At 39.2% G+C, this 24034-nt stretch overlaps 1 protein-coding gene across 1 annotated transcript; it reads right to left on the bottom strand.

Moving 5' to 3' along the window:
* Nucleotides 1-1425: 1425 nt before the first annotated feature.
* Nucleotides 1426-20008, bottom strand: elovl6 (ELOVL fatty acid elongase 6). Its single transcript, XM_023398132.2, has 4 exons — nt 19775-20008; nt 5133-5264; nt 4351-4502; nt 1426-3094 (listed from the first exon to the last, which is right to left on the bottom strand). Exons 1-4 carry the CDS (start codon nt 19855-19857, stop codon nt 2655-2657), a joined length of 807 nt encoding a protein of 268 aa, XP_023253900.1. The 5' UTR covers nt 19858-20008; the 3' UTR covers nt 1426-2654.
* Nucleotides 20009-24034: the final 4026 nt, after the last annotated feature.

Genomic DNA, 24034 nt, shown 5'->3' with positions numbered 1-24034 from the left:
CTTTTAGCCATTTTCCAGCAGTGAGTTAACATTAAATCTTAAAATGTTTGTTCGTGATGTCATAGATCTCTAGCAATCATCTGCAGTCACAGGTGGGACTAATGCTAGCTAAGCATGTTCTTGAAGATAAACGCAATTCAACCTTTCAAAAACTTTCTGGTCGTTTGACAACACTTACCGCAGTTTGAAGACATTTCCAGATTACTGAAAGGCTCCTTGATCCAGCCGGAATATGAATATCAGGTTAGCTTTACAATAAAGTTTTTGAACTTATTCACCAGCAGCAACTTGTTTAAGACGAAACAACGACGGTAGCCGGAAGTGACATGTTTTGTAGTCCTTCAACAAGCGTGAGGAGACAGTCGTATCCGGCGGCCATGTTTTTTTTTTTGCTTATCTGATAACCGCTGATAAGGGAACACAGTGGTCTAAACTAACCATTCATGTTTGTGTTCTTGCAATAACTTTTAGTCACTGAACTACTGCAAAATAAAACTTTTTTTAAAATGTGAGTAAAAGTTTTCATCCTAAAGTGTGTGGCTGTTAATAGAATCCAGAAGACACATGATCAAACATGACCATTTTTAGCCATTTATACTGCTGGCTTTTTCCATTAAACAGGATGCTAATTACTAATTTCTCAAATTATGAACTCTGCCCTGCATGTGCTACAGAACAATTCTGCATTCAACTACATGTGGTATTAACACATTCACAATATGGCATTAAAGTGAAATACACAATGAATTTATTTTTCTAAAAAAGGTAGAATTTGATCTTGATATTCTTATGCATATGATATCTCTTTGATGAAAATGGAACGAAAATAATAGAGAGAGCACAGAACCCATCTGATTTACAGAAAATGTACATTGTCCTTACTGTAAGTGAAAGATCTGTGCATCCTTTAACAGTTTCTGCACAAATGTAGTTTGTCTCGATGATTAACCCTTATTGCACAATTGCACCTCTAGGCGGAGGCCAGGTATCTTGGATAAGAACACTTTTAAATACAGGTCTAGCAGCAATTGTAGAGTGGTTTATTGGTTAAGCCCATTAGCTTGCTTACTCCAGTCATATATGCTGTTCATACCTGCAACCAGCCAATTTTTTCCAGCACTGACACACATTCACTTCAAGTGGAAACCCTGATATGCTTCAGAGTAGCAGGTATGCAACTAAACTGTTTGTAATTACTGCTACATAAGATCCACTGAATAAAGTTCGGAATGCATGCAAGCATATGGACTACTGATATTAACAGCTGACCAGATATACTAGATATCTAGAAGTGACCTTTCTAAGAATCGCTGCTTGTAAATCTGCCAGGTATCCCACAAAATGGCTTTTCAGGTTCAGCACCAAAAAATGGACTGTGTAATGCCACGTTGTCACCGCTGAGAAAAGAATGAACACCACAGGCACGTTACATTTTAGCACTCTTTGTTCATACGTTACGTTTTTCAGCAACAATTGTTTTTGACATTGATACAGTGCAAATGCACAATAGCACAACAGACACCATTAAGGATACATACTATTTTTTGAAGTCAATACGGCAGATTTTGACAATTTGCATGTTTATTTTTTTTCTTTTGCTAAACATAAAGATGTTTTTCCTCCATTAAGCTGTCAATGTCCAACAGACTTTTTTTCTTCACTGGTAGGGACCCTTTAACACAGACAAGCGTTTGGAAATCAATGGCAAGTCATTTTCCAAGTGTGGTCGGCAACTTCTGCAAGGTCATGACAAATGGTGAAGCAGGGCACTGTCAGCATCTGTTTCCCATCATGCCCAGGAGCAGTGTGATCATCTGAGGCAGTCAGTCCAATCAATTTCATTCATACTTTTTTCAACTATGCGGCCATACTGGATGAATTTCAGCCATACTGTAAACCGGTGCTGATGTTAAACATGTCTACTTTGTCTTGATATGCATATTATATTAAGAAAGAGATAACCTAAGACCTGAGAAAAATATCGCATTTTGCAATGTAAGACACAGAAGATACAGTGCCGTTCACCCCATCAGTTCACATCAACCACCAACACACATGAGCTTCAAGCACTCACCAGTGTCTCAAACTTTTTCTTTGACAGATCAAAACAAAACAACAAACACTGACGACAGACAGACAAAAACATACTCAGATGGCTCAAGTTAACACTGACTCCATCCATCTTCATATGTACTGATTAATTTATTTTTTTTAATATCACTTAAACATATGCTCATGGCAGATGTAATTTTTTAATCTGGTGATTTTGTCTTTTTGTTATCTTTTAGGTTTTAAGAACTATTCATGGTGAATTCAAAAAAGGGGTTTTTAAACTTCAGGTGGACAACTCGTGATGGCTTCTGATCATGGCGGCGCTGCTTCCTCAGCATCCCTCAACGGAGACGTCACCTCCAGTGAGGCTTTTTAGATCTGCACATTAGTAGTAATGCTCAAGCACAAACACCAGCCATCTTCTTGACCCTCCCACCCCCACCCCACACCCACTCCCCCGGCCTCCATGCCACCTCTCCATCATCCAAACCCATTCATCCCCCTCACTCTCTCTCTCCCTCTCAAGTCACTGGTCCCTGCTCACCATTTCCAACTCCCTTTTTCTTCATTATCTCCCTTCTTCCCATACTTATGGCATTTTCTTACTCGCTCTTCTTTGTGATAGCCATAGCCGATTTGGACTTTCCAATGTAGGCCTCGAAGAAGAACTGGACAAAGAGCACAAAGTAGCTGAGATACATGAGTGAGGACCACACAATGTTCTGCATGTGGGATGGACACTCCTGGCCCTGCTGCATCCACGAGTACACCAGGTAGTTGACCACACAGCCCATCAGCATCTGGGTGATCTGGGTCAGTGTAATGAACATGGCAAACTTGCGCGACAGCTTGAAGCCGGCTGCCCGCAAGGCGTAGTAAGAGTACATGACGGCATGGACTAAGTAGTTCATAGTCATGAACCATCCGCCGCCGGCCACCATGTCTTTGTAAGAGTACCAGGAGTAGAGCAGCACGGTGATGTGGTGGTACCAGTGGAGGAAGATGAGCTTCTGTTTCCTCAGGACAATGAAGAGAGTGTCACCTACAGGTATGGTATGAGTTGTACAAGAGATGGGTGAAGTTTGTGAAGAGCATGAGGAGGAGGGGAATAAAGACAAGGGGGTGAATGAAGGGACAGAAACAGGAGGAAAAGAGAATATCATTACCACTGGCCCATTCAAAATGACTGGCTATGATTCAAGCTGCTCTCAAATATGCAGAAAATGTTGGCTAAATGAACTATGTTAAACCACAAAGCTGTTGGCACAAAGTAGGACTGAAATGTTTCAAACAACTGAATAGGCTGCCCTTTAAATAATACACAGAAACACAAGTGACAGCAAAAGCTGTATTCATAGCATCTAATACAGATTTTAACATAAGGCTGCTACAGAACAAAATGTGAAAAGATGAAGGGATCTCAACACTATCTGACTATTAGCAATATTACACCTTGGCACAGAGTCATATTGTAAACCTGAATATATGTATTTCTGCCAAATGTGTATGATTTTAATTTAAAATGACTGTAAATTTGTGATCCTGAGCCTTGTGGGTAAACAGTGACTGTCCATTCTTCCAGCATTCACAATCTAGTTCATGCTGGTTTGGACAACAACCAGATAGAGAGAACAGAGGCAGTGAGCGTCTGCCACCTTTCATTCCCACTGAGAGGAACAACTGCTCTTGGTTTAAGCCTGGAGTTCATGGCACTTTAAGGCCCAGAGGGACACAGATGGGCTAAAAAGCAACCATACAGGCAGAAAAGGATCCTAAGAAATATAAAGCATAACCCCAAATAAGTTCACATTTTATGAGAAGGATGGACAAATAAAAGGTTTTTCAGATGTATTTCAGTGAGAACGTTTATAAAAAATAAAAAAAACCTAATGTAGAAGCATATGAAATCAAATATTGATAATTTATTGGAATTCATTTAGAAATGCTAATATTTAATATTATTAGCATTTGATTAAGGAAGGAAAGTGAGTCTAATATATTGCAGCTACTAAAATGAGTGCAGTCAGACATTGCAACATTTGATTGCATTGCAACTGGAAACACAACAGTTGCTATGAACTGATAAATGAGTAATAGTCATTTTTCATGAATATGGTATTGTTATTTTGGAAGTGTTAAATGTTGTCTTTAACTTTAGTGAAACACAGGTGAACTAAGAAAAAATGTTTCTGGTGAGCAGTTTATTCACTTGGGCAGGGTGTTTTATGGAAAACATTATAGTACACTGGTATTATAATACATGGCAATATGAGATACTATAAGAAGGTTTTGACTTACCCAATTCTGGTGCTTTACTAAGTACAAAAGCATATGCCCAGAACTTGCTGACAGGCCCGTTGTAAAAGCTCTGGTCACAAACTGACTGTTTAAGCCCTTTTGTCATCAAGATGTACATCATGTAACTCCCAGTACGGATGGCACCAAATATACTACATGGACAGAGAGAAAATACAGACACAGCTGATTATTATGGTGGGAAATATGTGGCTACCACACATGAGCAGGTTGTAAGTATATGGTATGTTTACATACAGCAGTCTTAGTCACTTACTATACACTGTCCATATGCACTATGCTGCATGTGAAGTCTATGCCTTGTGTGTGTTGTATCAGCTGCAGATTCTTTTAATGTGTTGAAATTATGCAGCATTTTTAACATATTTCTTTCCAGCCTGAATTAAATTGTATTTGCAGATTGTTTAAAATCAACTGTGACTCAGTTTCCCTCTGGATAATGAAATCAATCTGATTACTCAAACTGGATTCTACACATTTGCCAAGAGATGACTCACAAAATATGTACTTGCTGTGTAAATAAGTTTCATGGCTCCATAACAAAATATAGCTGCTTCCCCCTGTTGGTGGTAGTGTGTAATGTGACCAGCATGTGTCACTAACAGACTCTCTTCAGCTATAGCCACATTCAAACATAGTTTAATTATATGTATGGACAGTTATTTTCACATCAAAATAATTTGGGTTACTCTATGTGACAGAAAATTCATTTTTACTGCACATTTACTGCCGTACATAAAGTATGTATAATAACTCTTTCTCACCTGAATACAGCAAGCGTGAGGGACCATAGCACCAGCGGTTTCCTCAACTCAAACTTCTCCCTCTGCTTCATGACATGGCGGCCCCCGAGGATACAGGCAGCGTAGAGTGCAGAGAAGAGAAAAGACTTCTTCCTGTAAACACAAAAAGTAAAGAGATTAACTTTAACCTTTCTTTTACTTTTAACTGTCTATGCATAACTGGGTTAATGCACTGATTATGTCGCGTCTTTTTCAGCAACAACCTGCTTAATATCAAGTCCCAGAGCAACCTGACATGAGCAACAAGCATCTATTGATCAGTTAGGAATCCATCCTAAAACTACAAGCAGCTATTTACCATGGACACCACAAAACTACACAATTTATGCTCATGTCAAACTGATGACATCTAAAAGTTGAAGTGTATCCTAAGAGGGTTTATTCCTTTACATCTTCGCTGTAAAGTATTTTGACAGTATTTAGTTGAGGAGCCATTACTGTTACTCTTGTACAGTACTGTAAGAAGTCCTTTTAAACCCCAAATTTTGAATTTTAAAAGACAGTTATATAACATTAAGTCGGCATCTGTACCTGCTCCTCTTCCAGCAGTGCTACTATAATAAGTACAACATACTGATTACAACACAAACCCAAGTTGTACCGAGTTTAAGCAACGCCTGAAGTAATGATTTAATGATTTAAATCTAACTCCAACTGTCGCTAAATGCTTAGCTTTCAGTTTACAGTTATTGCCTCTATTCAGCTCCAACTCCCACCATGCTGTTTGCCTTAATTGACTTGTCCGAGATCACTGCTGTGCCACATGAAGTGGAGGACTTGTAATGAAGCATCACCTGGCCCAACTGAATCTGAATAAAAGCATTTCCTAGCACTCAGCACAATTACAAAGCACAGGTGGTCTGATGCGACAGACTAGATGCTGAGTAGGACAGACAGAAGATGGGGGCATGCTGCCTAAAACTAGAACAAACACTGTTTGGTCTACTGGACAGAGAGCAGAGCAGCTGTTTGGAGCAGCATTAGCCAAAAAAGTTAGGGAAAATAAACCAATGATTATAAGGTAGCAACTGCTAATGAGTAAGGCATTAGACCTGCAGTAAGGTTGCTCAGTGGTCAGAGGTAGATATGTGTGTAAAAGTACAGTGGTGCCTGAAAAAGAGGCTAGTACAGTAACACCCTTGGAAAAATAAATAAATAAATCGGGTTTGCTCTCAGAGGACATTGTAAAGGGACCAAGGAATGAGGCATTCTGGGCGCTCTGGGACCAATAGCACTGGCGATAATGAGCTGTGTAAAACTAGCTCAAGGAGTGATGCTACACATCAGTGATGTTTTTGTTCTGCTTCACCTGCAGCTTCTCATTTTAGCAGGCTCCGAGCATTGCTTTCAGAGGGGTCACGACATCATGATGACTGTCCATCATCAGGAATCAGCCCAACCCTAACCCAAGTATATTATTCTATTCAAAGCCTTACTGTAGTGTGTAGTGCTGTATTATACAAGAGAGAAGTTATATCTCTGGTTATGATCATCTATTCTGTGTTTGTACAATACAATGCAGACTTGCACAAAGGTCAAATGGTTTGCATATTACTTCCAATACAAATGCAAACATTTCTCACAGAACCATGACATATGCAAACTGTAAACAGCAATCCATCCTGTTCTGTTTTGCAGCCTCAGCAGAGCACAGCAACAACAGCACTTAGTTTTGCTGAGCAGGTGTGTAGCTGGGCAAGAAAGAGAAAAAGTGTTCAATTCACTAAGCCACAAAAAAAAAAAAAGCGGCTGTATGATATATTACACATAAAAAGAAAACATTTACTCAACCAGATTATAAGCGAGTAAGTCATGTTAAGCAGTTATATCTCAACTAGTACAAACAGATTAAAAAAGGTCAACATTTGCCTGATGCCAAAGCTGCAGATGGGCTTGGGGCTTCCCTATTTCTCACCTGTTTTCCCAATACATTTCAAATATAACCAACTCTATAAGAAATACTACCACCATTACACAATATATCGACTCTTTGTTTGTCTCCACCTTCCCACACTAAAAAGAAAATGTTGCCAGGAATGTGAATCTTAAAATATTTCTATCATAACAGTAACCAAGCGGACAAAGATAACTGTCAATTGTTTAAAAGAATGGACGTCATTGTGTGTCAGCGTTCCGAGGATGAAGGATGCCACCTCTCTGTTGTTGCAGGAGGCCCAGAAACTGATTTAGGCCACCTCCAGTGAACAAAGGACAAAGCAGTCCAGTCAAAGTCAAAAGGAGCAGCTTTCACAGAATGACAACAGGGCTGGACTGCAGAATGACATCACTGTTTCTCAACTACACACCAACGAGGGGAGAACAGAGCAACACAATACACAGTGGCCTACATACTGTAGTGAGGCCGGGAGGATTGCGAAGGAGAAACAATCTCAGCATTCCCCTTCAGTGTACTGCAATCCAACCTAAAAGATCACAGGTCAGAGTGATATGTGACCTGCGCAGTGAGCAGTATACTTTTTACACCTAATGATATCCTACACAAGTAGCAGTAGAGACCATGTATAATTCAATCACATTAAGACTTGCCACTAACATTTTTTATAATCGATTAACCATTTAAATTGAGACCATACAACTTTGGAAAGAAGATATAACATATTCTTCCATTTGCAAATGAAAACTTTATTTCATAAGAAACAACACAAACTTGCTCAACTCAATATACTCAGCAGTTTTGCTGCGACATCCTTGCTTGGTCTGGTATGACCAGTAGCTTAAAGGGAGCTATGGTTAGCAAGCTTTATAGACTGTATAAAATAAATTATTGTGTAACTGTTACAATGCATTTTGGCATTTACCATTATCCTGAAATTGTCACTTGTAGCCACCAAAAGTTTAACCTAAAGTTGGTCCTTTAAGTAATTCATTAAGTAAAAGTCCAAACATGTGGTGGTCACAGCTCAAAGAGACTCAAATATTTGCTTGCTGTGCGACATTTCTCATCAATTTACATCAAATACCTAGGACTGTTGTTTAGATAAAAGCCTTACTGCTAAATTCTTAAGTATTATGTTACCCTGTACTTAAAGAATTAGAGATATACTATACACATTGTAATTCGTTACCACTGATTCACCTTAAGCCCAAGCACTCATAACCTCAACCACCTTTTTGAAAATTACCTAAAAAGACATCATTTACATTTCAGACCCTGTGAACTGAGTGACCAAAACTATTACACTTGTATTCTCATTATGTCTTTGCACTTAGATTCTTATCTTTGTAATTCGTATCTGTGTACAAAAGAATGACAGAAATCTGTGTGAACACTGACCAGCTATAATGCAATTCAGTATAACAAGTCTGAACTGGTTTGACAGGTAACTTAGCATACCAACTCAAGGCAAAGATAACTGACTGAAAACTATCCAAAAGATTAAAGAATCCAAAAGAATGTTATAATCTATCTCTAACACAAACGTATAGAGGAATATTTCCGTGTCATTCTCTGTGTTTTGTCATTATCATTACGTGCATAAGACTTAGCCAAAGGTTAAGATGTGTCGCCTGCTGCAATATGTTTAGAAGATGGATTCTACTGCTGTCAGAAAAAAAAAATGATAAAGGGTAAAGAAACCCAAGGGCATGGTCAAAGCTGACAAGTTGGTGTGGAGGTGATGGGGGAGGGGGTGGTGCTGCTGTTGTCTTTGCGAAGGCTCTGAGTTGCCAGCTGCAGCCAAGCTATGTCTGCAGTCACAGGAATGTATTTGAGACATCAGTGTGAATTCACATCATCATTTCATGCTTCCCTGTGTCTCTACAGCTCCACCCATGATCATCAGTATTCAGATTCATCCAAGAAATAATGCAGGATTCAGAGAATAAAACAGGGTTTTCTGCTCCTTGGAACAAGCCAAAATGCCATCATACCGAAACAAAACAAGTACTATCACTGCAGGGAAAGACAAAATGACCCACACATTGTTGATCATCACAAGCACTCTGGACCGACTTGAGGATCAAGACACTGACAATAGTCCATTGTGCATAGTCACCAAGAAATTCACATACTACCTCTTTGGATCCTTGCTGATATTACAGAAGGTATCTTATCAATCCATTTTGTGAAAATTGAGACTTTATATGGATGATTTAGAAGGATATGTCTACCATCATTGGTGTTTCATTCTCCTCTGGTGCAGGGACTAAGAGGATCATTTACCTCCATTATCATTTACCACTTACGAAGTCAGAAACTTTGGCCTGGAAACAGCAGAAAGGAAAACCTTATGAAATTTTGTACAAATAAAAAGAATCGTGGGAAAACAAAAGGACAAAGACAAGCATTAAACCTAGCACCCCTGATCCTGACTTATGTCTACACAGGACAATACATTAGAGGGGTGTGGCAAGAGGCTTGACTCTGCTGTTTGTCAAAGTGGACCGAGGCAGCACAAATGAAAAACTACAACATCAGAGCTCTTTTGGAAAGGATCAGCAGAGATTTCTTGCTTTCTGCATGGTTGGAAACCAACTGCTTCCCTCCTGCTGAGATTTCCTCCAACACAACAGTAAGCAGCAATGGCTTCATTTAAAAAAATTATAGGTGTCTCAGATCCACTACATATTATACATGTTCAAAGTGTTTATATTATTTTTTTATGCCCACAAAGCTTGGTATACTTAAATAAACAAAAATGTTACACTTGTTTGTAACAGAAAAATACTAAATTATAAATAACTTATATGCTCTGTGTGTTGCTGTGTTGATATTCCTTATTTTGTTGTAACATAAACTGAGTCCAATATTAGTTTACATGAAAACCGCCAGCTTAAGAGATCATGTTGGTGTGTACAGCAAGGATAATATGCAGGAGCTGCTGGGTTAGGTAGGTTAGACATCTCTGGCATCTCTTTCTCTCATGTGTGATTATTATCACAGGGCGAGATGCTGGGCATTGGCCCAGTTTGCACTGCTGCCAAATCATGCTGAATATCTGGGATATAAAAAAAAAACCAACTCATATTATATACTCATATTCGACAGAGTTAAGAACATAAAGCCAACAAACCAAAACTCTAATGCTGTCCTGTGCCACTATGGCCCTACAGAACTATCCACACCAAAAAGGTTCTGGACATCAGCTTAGGGTATTGTGACACAACAGAGGTGTGCACTTTCTGCCTGTGGTTTTTGGAGGACTGTGTACTGGCATGTATCCTCTTTAGTACAGTACATAGTATAATGAGGATGTTGATCCTGTAGACCCTCCCCTCCCCCACTGGCAGTGTTGTATAAAGCTGCTGGGTAACCTGCTGTGGTACTTGGATCTGTATTAGCTGGTCCAGGAGATTTCACTCGTTACATAATCCTGAGTTTGCAGTCTGAGGATGAGTCTGCACGCCTGTGCCCGTGAGCTGGTGTCTAACTGTCTTACCAAAGCATATGTTTACAGTGTCACAAGTGCATATGCAACTGCAGGCATAACATGTGCATGCATGCATGTGTGCACACACACACAGTTCAGGGTGTACAACTCTATTCCTTGTCACTGCTCTGTATCTAAAACCGAGGAAAGGCAATCCGAGTTACTGTGCCAAAGTGTAGGATGTCCAGCAAACCACAAAATAAGACCAAGAGGTGCTGTAAATAAGACCTACCTATTACAGAGTGAGCTGTTATCCAGGAAGCACCCAGATATAATCCAGTTAGTAACACACCCACCTTTCCCTGTTACTGCATTGAGTTTCATGTGGGACTTAAAATGACCAACCTTGTAAGAGTACTACCATTTGTTCAGTTCATTCTGCATCCGGTGGCCCACTTGAAAGGATCATTTGATTATTCAGGAAACAGAAGAGTACTTTTGTTGAGTGGTTATTATTTCAGCCTGTTAAGTGCTTAAGAATATCTTGAGTCATGCTTATTTTAAGCAGTAAGACAAATGGCTTGAAGGAAGCTTGTATCGCATAGCAGTCAACAGTATAAGCACAATGTACACATTTTTACCAAACCCATTCACCTTGACCCAGTCTTTATACTGGACACTTACTGTATTCAAAAGATCACTAATGTGTGGCTTCTTTTTAGAAGACTACACGACTATAATCTGTGACTACGCTATGTATTCAGTTTCGACCTTGTGGAGAAATGAAATTAAAATGCACTGTATTGTATTTGATTGGTATAACACTGCACTTTTTGACCACTGGTGGTGCTATGGACTGATGTTTGAATGAACAGGTCCCAAATTTGTGTCTATCTTGTGCTCTACTAATGCCACATAATAACACACACGTACTAAGTCAAGCATGAGGGTGACACCATCGACATTCCTGGAACTGCAGAGGGCTGTAATGCAATTATGTACTGCATGCAAGCCACACTATTCCACTGACTGAAAGTTTATAGAGATAACGTGCCAAGAAAAGCTACAATGTGCTAACAGGGAGGGGATGACTGCTACCCAATAAAAACAATGCAGGTTTCAAAATGTTTTTAAAAATCATGCAAAAATCTTAAAAACTGGAGGTTCTCATGGAAGATGCTTTGGTGTTCGCTGGGGGTAATTCCCTCATTTGCTACCTTGCTACACTTTTTAATCATCCAGGCGCACAGACTGAACTATGCCACTCACACTGTACTTGATTCTCCATCCGACACATCCGCTTAGGTAGTTAAAGTTTTCAGTTTATATGCATTTAATGTATATTTGATTTAAATGGCAAAGATTACTGATTGGGATTTTACAGAACTGAGAGCGGCACTGGCAATCAAAAGCTCAGCTGGTACTAATAACTTTAACGGGTGGGTTTCCATCCAGTCAAAAAAATCTCAAAAAATTGCAAAGAAGTTTTTGTACTTTGGTTTTGCAATATTCTGGGATTTTTTTTTTTTCTTTTTTTAATTGGTGAATCAAAAAAAGCTAAATATTATTTTTCACTCATATTTTCTACATTTTTTTTTTTTTTTTTTAACCATTTGAGGTTTGACCGGCACTCTTAATTATTTCATCTTGTTGCACCATCTTCTTCAGCAATGATTTAATGGCCCCTCGGACCTGTTTATCTTGGCAAACCAACTCCTATTATTCACATAACAGTGGATGGAAATGTGCATTTATACATATTTTCTTTTGAAATTCAGTTAGCATCTCCACTTCCTCCCACTGAATGAAGCCAAAATATCACTTGAAAATACAACAGCTTGATAAGAACTACTTAGATTGGCCCATGTCCCATCCACTAACATAAAGTGGGTGGGGTTTATGACCTAGCCACCAGGGGACTGTTGAGATGTTTTGGCTTCATTTTTGGGGAGCTTTGATGTCATCCATCTTTGTATACAGTCAGTGATGGATATCCATGTAATAATGGCTCCGTTCTATTCAAGTGTACTAGACAGCAAGCAAAAAAATACTAGGACCCTGAAACTAAAGCAGCTAAATGGACTTTGGCCATCATTAGTTTTATCATGTATACCTCTGCTTTTCCTATTGTGACATGTTGAAATGTTTTCCATTGCCTATTTATACACCAAACATATACCTTATGAAAAACATATTCACTGGACAATGCAGTATGTTATTACCAACTTGCTAAAGGAGGTTGGTAATATTCATGATATATTCACCAATGTATTTCCAATGATATGGACATTAAATAAAACAGGAATTACATTTAACTGCTCTTTCCTTTGTCTGCAGCCATGTTTTGACTGGACAGCCCGATGATTAAATCTGAAAGTGAAACCAGAGTGCAGCAACACTCCAGGCAGACCTGGAGTGAGGAGCCAGCCCACATCTTCATCTCTGACCTCACCAGTTGAGAGGAGAGCAGCCAAGCAAACATCAAGCCTGGGGTGGATTCTGGGTTAACATGGTCAGGATTGATCAACATCACCATGTGCTGCTCTCGTTAAAATGGCAGCAGCATGAAGAACAAAGACTTTGTAGATTTACTGTATGACTATCAAAAGGAACCTCTAGAATTGAATGCAACAATGATGTCTTCAAATTGAAAAATAATACATGTCAATGTTTGCTTGCGTTTTGCTCAGTTGTGGAGTTCTCCCATTTGATTTAGCCCCGAACAAAACATCTCTTTATGCATTAAATTCAGGGCACAAGAAAACCTATGAAGTACAAACAGAAGGCAGTCCCACTGTGTTTACAAAATATAATATATCTTTCCACCCCAGTTAGACACCTCAAAACTAATTCTTTATTGAACATTTTGAACTGTCCTAACCTTCCCATACCGTCTGCACTGGAGCTTTAAATAATTCATCCTTTGTTAGTTGCCTGCCTGTAATGCTGCCTTCTAGAAATTTTTTTTATTTTTTTATTATTCCATTGTTTCTGTTCAGTGTAAGCTACTAGAGAAGAGTATCAACAAACAGATATTATTTAACCAAATGTATCACAAAGGGAAAAAAAAAAAGGAACTTTATGAATGTGAGGACCAGTGAAATGACACCCTGTTGCCAAATTTAAGATGGGCGCATCTACTGATCTCATCCATCCACCAGCAGGGCTCAGACAATAGGCTGGACTGCTCTTGAGCTGAACGAGTAACATGACACTTGGACAGAAGAGACTTATCACCTTAACTCATCAAATCCCAGGAACCTGACCTTCAAGACTAGTGAATGAGCTGTGATACTTCTGAATGAAAAAGCAAATGATAAGCTGTGTTGAGCTGAACGCGTCAACCAAATACCACTAAAACAAAGCAACAGTCCCAATCCTCTAATAACATCTGCAAAGACAATTAATTATGTTATTTTTCCCTACAAATGTATTTCCAGCGTGATGGTAAGAACAACAGAGCAGCTGAATCATAAAAATAGCGAGAATAAACATTAACAAAACAGACCACAAATGAGATCTCATTGTTCATTCGCACTGCAGCATTCTCGCTCTCTGCATCTCTTATTATCAGTCCAGGGCAAAACCACCAGAGATCCATCAAAAGTGCGGTTCCCCCGTGGGGTTGCTACCTATCCCAGAGGCTTTATAAAAAATAAATAAATAAATTTTTTTTAAAAACACACACAAAGAACACAGGTTCCCAGCAACCTGCATGGCAATGAGGAGCGATGACGTCTGTGGGAGTACAGAGTGAGTCAGCAGGTTGAAGATGTGTGTAACAGTAGGTAACAGCTCTCTTTAGGACAGCAATGTCACACTGCAAAACATGGAAATCATAATTTAAAAAACAGGCCTTTTCTACACTGCAGCAGATTTTTCCCATCACATTGAATTGCATTACTACAAGAAAAAAAAAAATCCCAAATGCACCCATACAATGCAAGAGCACCATTTGAATGACACATACATAATCCTCAACAGAATATTATACATCAGCCTGATATTAGATGGTTTTCAATTATATATCTCTACCACATTTGACAAAACAAGTAATCTGTCTATTAAATGATTTGCTTTTTTTTATGTTGTGTCCTGCTTGTCTTGTGTTTATGTGCTGTTAATACTATACTAATGATGAATCCAGCAATATTGTCAATGCCGTCATGCTAGAAGGTATAACCGTAATGGTTGGGAACACTGCCATCTTTCCAAACTGTCTTGTTGAACATCACATCATATCACAGTATAATTTGAAATGAAGTTCACGTTATGTGTGTGTGATTTAAAATGCTTTATTTAGAAAAATGGCGACAGCACATATACCTATGGCATTTCACAGAAAGCAGACAAACAGTTTGGAAAATCATTTAAAACATAAAACATGATACATTAAACAGTTACATGAGTATATGAATCATTACTGAGGACTGTGGCAGAAAAATGTGTAAATGCAGAATACAATAAGTGAATTTGAGATTCTTTAAGTGAATCTGAAGGCTGTACTTCAGCAAATATGACATTTTCAATTTTGTAAATATGAGAAAATCGACAAGAGAAGAGAAGTCCAAGGACTACAGTTCCTGTCACATATAAAGAAAAATCTTCCACTGCCATACTAAAATTGTAACACTAAGTAGCCAAGCAAGCTATTTTAAGTCCTATTCCCTATTCTACTTTATCTGCAGCAGAGCCAGTCTTCTCTTGATCGTATCCTACAGTTGAAGCACATGTGTTGAACAGAGCGACAAGTGCCATGGGGTTCAGAGTATGTGACAGAAAAGAGTCACTGATATTAATATCACCCAGCTGACATGCCAGGTTCTAGCTGAAATGATCGTCACTTCACTTTGCACGTAATTCTCAGGTCCCAGATGCTATGTGACGCTGCTGACACCCCTGAAATAACAAGACAGCATCGACAGCAGTTTTATCTGAAATAGGGGAAATGTGTTCGTCCATTTTTCAAACATTATATGGAATATATATATATATATATATATATATATAGAAACTACAGTTGTATTTGATCAGCCCGATCAATTGTTCTAGACTGTTAATAACAACCACTGATTACTTTGAAATGGTGAACCACAACGTCATCAGTATTGTCAAGCATGACGGACATGTCAGGACAATATATTGTCCCGTTCCTGCACTACCTCATGTGTTCATGCTTGTTATAGGGGTGAAAGAGGTTGATACTGATGTTGATAAATAACAGCATCTACATCCATAACCACTCGTTCCTCTTCCTGGTCTCCTTTCAACCAGTTGCTTAATTGTCCACGCTTCACAATGCTGAGCTGTCTGCTGCCAGTCCCCAGGGAACACATCAGATCAGGGTACCAGTCTCCATTCATCCCTGCAAACACATGCACGCATTACTTTAGTCAAGGCACTAGACTCGACAAAAAATATCTTTCTGAAACGCAAATATTTGCATGTGTCATCAGTAAAAGTGATGAAAAGTGAAATGCCACAGGGTAAACTAAGAATAATGAATGAACTAGATTCATCAATGCATCTTAGCTAAAAATACCTGACAAACTAAACAATTTCTGACTCATTTAACAGCTCAGATTACATTTGAAGTATGATAACGTTTTCCTCCTTTGATAATGATAAGATTAAAGAAATGCAACATCATCATTTGGCCCTTGATATGATGATAGTGGTCTGCTTATTATTTCAACTAGCTTCCCGCCTATGCTGAGCACCTTGGATACTAATAGCCAAATTGGACTACCCATCTACCCATATCTGCCACTAGTTGGACTGTGTTATCGCCAGAACAATTTGTCTGTTCATAAGTACAACAGACACACCTCAAAGAATGTAATACAGAAAATTGGGTTCAATGGTCACATTAAGATAAAACTCATATTCCTGAATGAAAAGTGTAATAGCAAAGGTTGCATTTTTGTAACTTGTCTGAAATACAAATAGTATAGACTATAGTATAGTCCAGTTAATCTTATATATGTTGTGTTTGTTATGTTATGTTTATTCAATCCTTTGACATGCAAACGGTTTTACCTACATGTTAAGCATCTCCCACTTTTAACAACTTTCATTACCAACATAAACCAATTTCTTTAGGAATGTAAAAGTTAAGATTTCTGACAAAAAACATTTTTCAGGTGATATAAAAACTTAAACATACCATAAATTTGTCTTACCTTTAGAGATTTGAATAGTTTTCTTGATTGACAGTCTTTTCAACAACACAGATCCTCCATCTCTGGTGGTCTGCTCCTCCTCTGCTGTGACAAATTTCTATTTCCAAAACTTATGCTGGTTTATATATACACCAGGTAAAATCTACCACCGACAGCATTTTTCATAACTTCTGAGAACTCATTCTATCAGATTTCATGCGGTATGATCAGGGAAGAATATTGAGCTATTGGTTCAAACTTTCAAGCACATTGCTGTTCTCGCCTCACTCCAATCATTGATGTCACTGCAGGTATTTTTCATAAAAGATGGTCAAAGGTAAAACACCTGCTGTGGCATCACTGACTCAGGTGTTAAGTGCAACATAATAAAATGTTTAAGGACGTAGAATATAGTTCCTCCATGTGAAGTCTGGACTGATCTTTGGCCAACATTAGCACACATGTAGGGTGTTTACAATGTGATGGGCTGGAGCTAGAACCCAGAAGTGAACAATAAAGCATTTCCTTAATCACTGTACAATAATAAAAATGATGTATTATTAAGTAATATTGTGCTCTGACTTTTAAAACTAGGAAGTATCTGCTGTTTTTGTTATAATGTGGCAGAATCAGCTAATACTTGTGCATACATCTCAAGTACATAAATGTCAAACAATAAACATTCATCTGAAGAACATTTTTATTGTTCTTTTACTATATGACTAAGAAGACACAAAAAATAAATTGTCATTCATGACAACGAAAGTGTGTCTATGGCAGCCTAAATACAGATATTTCGGATATTTAGATTTTGCTCTCAGCATATTTGGTTTCTTATTTGAATAATATGCCAAAAACTAAACCAGGAGCGAGCACTGACATTCATAAACAGATTCAGAAGCAATTAACACCTGACTAACACCCAACCTTTGTGCTAAGTGAACATTTGTCAGTCAAAAACTAATTGAATGAGCATTTGCACTTTGTCTTAGGGGATGTAACTCCTGGACCATAGCAGAGGTCTGCTGAAGGTGCCTTACCCCAGGCTAAATGAATAAATAAAAGTGTGGTGTGCAAGTCTGTGATTAAAATCACTGCACGGTTAAAAAAAAAAAAAAAAAAAACACTGCAGTTGGTTTTCAAGTGTCGTACAGAACTAACCATTTGACAACAGCCTCATTTGTTTCTGTTTTGCATGACATATGCATTCGGACTTGTTTACTTTTGTTGTATTTTTCCATTCTCTGTCTCACCCTTAAGTCATAAAAACATGTCACACCTCGTCAGTTGCTCCCTGTACATTATGAATGTAATGAACAACCGATCAAATCCCATTTGCTGTGGTTGTTGCCTCTATCGGCCATGTGCACTAGCCCAGTCTGACACCCTCCACTACAGGAGCAGCAGAGAGAAGTCAGCACAGATCAGCTGCAACATGATTGGCTAATGCTCTGTCAGCAGACATCAGAAGATGAACGTTATTGGCCCGTTGTCAGTACCAGGGTATGGACAGCTCCTATACACACTCTCTCTCTCTCTCTCTCTCTCTCTCTACTTCTCTCTCTCGCACACACACAGACACAGATTTCATTCCAATGAATAAGAAGGAAACAGTTTTAAATCTGGCTCCAAGAACACCACTCAATCCAAATTTGTGTTAAAAATAATATGCAGAATGTGAGTCTTTTCTACGGGCAGTTCAAACAGACGATAGAGGAAGCCAGACGAATGCCTCCTGCTCACCGTGTGCTGCTTTTTACAAACCCACTGCCACTGAATGCTTAATGAAGCCTATGCTAACTTTACGCATGACTCATTTTGTTTAGCTTAGAACCATTTCTCATACAACCTGGTGTGGACCTGGGCGACAATTACTTTTCAGTGAGTCCATGCCAAGGATGCTTGGATGGTCCTGCACATGACCTACATTTGAAATGCATCAACGCACACAACCACAAAGCAATATTTACTTAACTCCTGTAGCAGCAGTGAAATATCAGTCCTGGGTAATACTGCAGCTTGTGCAAGGCCTGGCAGAAACTGCCCTGGGTAAACAATGACAGTTCTAGGATTATTTTCATTTTAAATCACAGTCCTCAGTGATGCCAATGTTTCATGAAATACACTACACACTCTGTTGGAGCTTGTTAAGTAATTAATAAGTTATGGGTTAATCAGTATTCTCTGTTCCTCCTTTTGCCAAAACCTAATTTTTAGAGTTGAAACTATAATCTATTAATCAAAGACAGAAAATTAATTGCCAGTTATTTTAATTCATGAAATGAGCAAGCAAAGACACCAAATTCTCAATTTCAAATTCTCTTATGTATAGATTTGGTACTTTTCTCTGGACATCTTTGTGTTTTGGATTGCTGCTTGATCAAAACAAGCTTCTAAGAGCTTGTGATGGCCACTTTACCCTTTTGTCTGCAGCTTTAATCATTTTAACACAGAGCAAAACCTATTTTTCAGAATAGGCTTGAGTGACTGCTATAGATTTAAATTAAATATCTGTGCAGCAGTCTACTTTAATTTAAATAAACGGAAGACCATCTCTTTGGAAGGAGAAAAGCATATGGTCGATGGGAATGTTAACCAGGCTACCGCCAGGCTTGGTTCAATAACCCACTGGGCCAGTGACTGTCTAAATGGATGAGGCAGCTGGAACCATGGATGACCTTTACAGCAGTATCGCGGTAACTGATGCCGGGAGAATAAATCACAGGAAATCAAGGACAAATCATACCCGTGAAAAGATGCATCATGGAAAAGCGGAGTGCCTTGTAGTGTCTGCTGAGTTCAAACAGGCTCAAGTGTAGCGCAACATCGCACTGGCACGCGGCTCCAGGCCTGCGTGAATTTGTTCATTTTATGAAGCACAAGCAGCAATGTGCGGATGATGACAGAGAGCCTGATATAATAGGATACGGCGAGGTTTAATCCCGGTGAGCGAGGCTGGTGCATGTGCGCCGACACAGCCTCCTGCTCACATTTAGCACGTACACACCGCGCTCAATTTGCAGTAGAAAGCGTAAACAGCGATGTGTTTTTTTTGGGGGGGGGGTTTAAACCGAGGGGCTAACCATTATGTTACATCGCAGTGAAGCCTTACCAGTTCTCCTGCATCCATCGGATGGCTTCGTCCTCGTTAAACTGTCTCTCGAACTCATACTCTTGTAGAGCTAGCACCGACATGCTCACTGTGCTGTGTTGCTGTTCACGCTGCTGAAACAAGACGATACCCGGCCGAAGTGTTTCTGTTTAGTCTGTTCCTTCGTAGCCCTCGACTAGCATCGCTCGTGCTGCTGTCAAGACCTCGCGGTTGTGCGCGAGCAGCTCGGCAGTGGCGGCACCTTCCTCCTCTACCGGCTGACCGAGCCTACGCCCTCTTCCTCAGGAAGATGCACGCCAGGTCCTAACGCCGCCTAAGTTGCTCCCCTCCGTCGTACGGCTGCCATGTATTGCAATTAAATTTCAGTACAATTCACATTATTTCACTTCAGGTCAATTTTATTTTATATAAATTCAGATCAAGTCAAGTTTATTCGTATGGAGCAACATTGTCTCAATGGACTTCATAGTACTGTGCAAAGATCTGAGGCACTTTAGATGTTTGGATTATCATCAATCAGGCATTAGGGAGGCCAGTATCCAGTCCTAAATTTATTCAGCAGCGCGATAACAACCCCAAACATATATCTTGTGACATAACTAACTTCAGTGACAAGAACAAGGAGTCTTGCAACAGATGGTATTTCCTCCACAGAGCCCTGAGGTCACCATAATCAAGTCTAGCAACTTAGAAGCAACAGCCTGAATTCACAGAATAGCTATGGCAAGTTCTTCAAGATGCTTGGAACAACCTACCTGCCAAATACCTTCAAAATCTGTGTGCATGTGTGCATGGAGAAAAGGCAACGGGAAGTCACACCAAATTGCTTTCACTTACAGTAGTTTTATTTTTCTGTTGGATACTTTGTATGAAGTTAACTGATAAATAAAAATGCTCATGGCATTATTAAAAAACATCGATTTACTTATAAATGCAACCCAGTCCAAGTTAAATAGAATACAAGGAAAATTGCTGAAAAATACATAAAAAAAAAGAATGGAAATTCAAAGAGAGATCCCCTTACTTGCACCCATGATGTTGAAAAAATTAAATATTAATTAAAAGCTTTAAAAGAATCAGTTAAGTTCATTTGTGTGTAGATCATTTAATGAGAGGTCTGAAGCATAGTGCTGAGGTATAGGTCTACAATTCAAATACATATTAGAAATGTTTCCATCAGCTTTTTTATCCCTCTTCACTTATTTAAAAAGTGCCTGAATACCTCTTTTTATCTGTTTAATCCTTGGTTTCATAATCTCAGTGTGAATAAACAGTTAATTTCACACTTTCCTAATAATAGAGATGTACATTATATCATATCCAATCAGTTTAGCATTACTAGCCTGATTATGTGCCACTTTGTTGCATAATCACTTCCCAACGTTATGAAAGACTCATATAATGGTGAAAGCTATTTCTTCATCTGGCAAAAAGGTTTTGGTACAGCCTGTCTGAACATTCACCTAGTGATTTCAAGTCTGCAGCCAAATGCAGATATATGCACACACACACACACACACACACACACAAACACAAACACACACACATGCACACACAGCACAATTATGCTTCTTCAGATATGGTTGCAGCACTGACAAGCAGACTATGCAGACAAGCAGACTATGCTCCCCAGGAGACCTTTCGATGGTCGGGTGATGATGTCTTCTGATTATATTGCAGCATGACTTGGACTTTAAGCATATTTGCCAATGATCTCTTACAAAAACACCAGGGTCAAAAAATCACCTCATTCAAACATGAAAAAACACTCCCCTCCTCTGTTCAACCACCTCCTCTGCCTGGACTACATGTACTCAGCAGCAAGTGTGGCCAACCCAAAAGAATTGACACTGACCACACTCACATTGCAGATGTGTCACACTGTGTGACTGTTGTGGAGGAATAGAGGGAAGAGATGAAGAGAAGAGAGGAGGACAACTTTTTCAATTATCATTTATAACTTTTAATTTACATTATTTATTATTATTATTATCATTATTATATTTTATTTGTTGCATTTGTGTTTGTGTCACCTGATGTTTCATGATGATCTCAGTCCAGTGTTCCCTCTCTTTTAGCTCTGTGTTTGGTCTCCACCAGCTCCTGAGGGAGATCTCTGTCTCTTTAGCTGCTAAATGCTCCACTATGTTCACCAGTTGCTATCGGACTGTGTCTGTCTGCTGTTTGCTGCTAAGGAGGTGGGCAGTGGTTTCTCTGAAAAAGTATATATATTCTATTATATTGTGTTGTACTCATACTACTATTATAGTTCAAAAATCTCAAGCTGACATGTCAGACTGGGTGGCTGGGATTGCATAGGGGCGTTTACAAAAGCACTGGGTGTGTACACATACAACCCCGGTGACCTGAATGGTGTAATGAGGATGAAAATGAAGTGAATCATATGCTGTGGCCTTCACAGTTACCAGATCTCAACATCTGGTTGTTTTGGCTCAACACCTTACAACACTTTATCTTGATTTTTTTCTTTAAATGGTCAACTGTCTGGTATATTATACATCACTGATATGTTTTACCAATCTACATTTATTAGGCTGCCTCATCATTTAGAAAGACCCAACACTGTTCCTCAGTCATTTTGGTTGGGTTAAGCTGTGCAACAACTACCTTTCATGTTCCAACCATATATCGAACTGAGTCCCTCGCCTCTCTTTCTCCCCACCTTTATAAAGAAGAATGAATGGTTACCTGCACACAGCAATTAAGTGTGTGTGTGTGTGTAGATATATGTTCACCCAAAGTAACAGAATAAGCAACCTTAATCAAATTAATAAGTTGATGAATACATGAATTGTAAGACTATAATAATTCCAATGTCATGATGGACAGTTTATTGGGTTTTGGCTGAGACAGTGATGCTTAACACACCAGCTGGGCGGTGTCAGCTACTGTTAGCATAGCACACACCCTAGCTCTAGTTAGCTAGCTTGGTTAGCACATCCAGAATACACTTAATTGTAATATTAACAGGAATGCTAATATAGGCTAGCAAAAATCAGGCTGTAAATGAAATGTAATTTAAAAAATTGAACATTAAATACAACTGAACGCTGAACATGACATTTTCAGGCAAAGAAAATGTTACCACTAACTTTCATGAACCAAAACCACAAAGACAATTCAAAACTCTAGAGGCATCACTCTACTCTCTATCCTCTATCCTGAATGACAGGCAGGTCGCTTTCCGGTGCGCTTGGTCATGTGACAGACTTCACCTGACTGTTTAGGCGGGAGATTTAACGCACCAATGCCCTGCCGGCTGTTTTGGTCTGCAAAGCTGCTCTCTGGCTAACTCTGTGATAACACTCCTGCGAACATTTGCCAATGCTGTTGCCAAGCCAACCTGTTAACAGTCCTAATGTCGCCTCAAAATTACTTTGTTATCAACTGTTGTTCCTTTTGTGACATCCATGCCATCTGCTGTGAACCACAAGCATGAAGCTAAAGTCTTACTTCCTTCTCTGTTGTGGGCAACGTGGAGCCACCGCGACCCTTCCCCCGAGACACTGCACCAAGTAAGTTTTTGCTGCTTGTGCTTGCATTCATATTGTGAGGTGATGACTTAGCTCTGGACAGTTGTTGTCGGTGTGCTCGGCTATATGAGCAAGCTACAGACACCAGACATTGATTGACCACAAGCAGCTATGTGTTTCTGCTCTGATGCTGTTGCGATCTGATACCTGCTGTTCCGCCGTTCCTATCTGCACTTTCCTTTATGAATCACTCTGTTGTTGTGGCTAAGCTCGTTCTTGTTTTTGGTTGTGTGGTGAATGCAATGCTGCTGTTTTATGTAGTTGTCAAAAATGAATGTTTTTAAAAGCCTATCATCTTTTATTGCCAATATTAAGTGTCAGTTTTGTCTGTTAACTTATCGGCAGAACTGATAACAGCATATTTCCTGTACATAATGTTGCACTTGTTTTGGGGGTTTGCTATCAGCTCTCTGTGAACTAGGCTTCTGTAGAAGGGGGTGTATTATTTTAGCTTCATGTTAAATATTAATGTCGTCTTCTTGCACACTGCCTATTGACAATTATTTCCGGTTACTATGACTTCATGGGAACCCATCATGGCTTTTCTCAAGCATATACATGACAAGCCTTCTCTTTAAGATGTTTTTGTCTACACATTTTATATTTAGCTGAGTGTTGGAGAAATATTTGAACTCAAAATATTGGATTTATGTGTCAGTTTGCATCTCGACTGCTCAGCTCCTGTGTTGTGGTTAATGCTGCTGCT

The sequence above is a fragment of the Seriola lalandi genome, unplaced genomic scaffold, assembly GCF_002814215.2.
Source record: "Seriola lalandi dorsalis isolate HSWRI2012SDOR001 ecotype SW California unplaced genomic scaffold, Sedor1 jcf7180002054972, whole genome shotgun sequence".
NCBI lineage: Eukaryota > Metazoa > Chordata > Actinopteri > Carangiformes > Carangidae > Seriola > Seriola lalandi.
The sequence above is the reverse complement of the archived record's forward strand: the minus strand, read 5'-3'. Positions and strand labels throughout refer to the sequence as shown.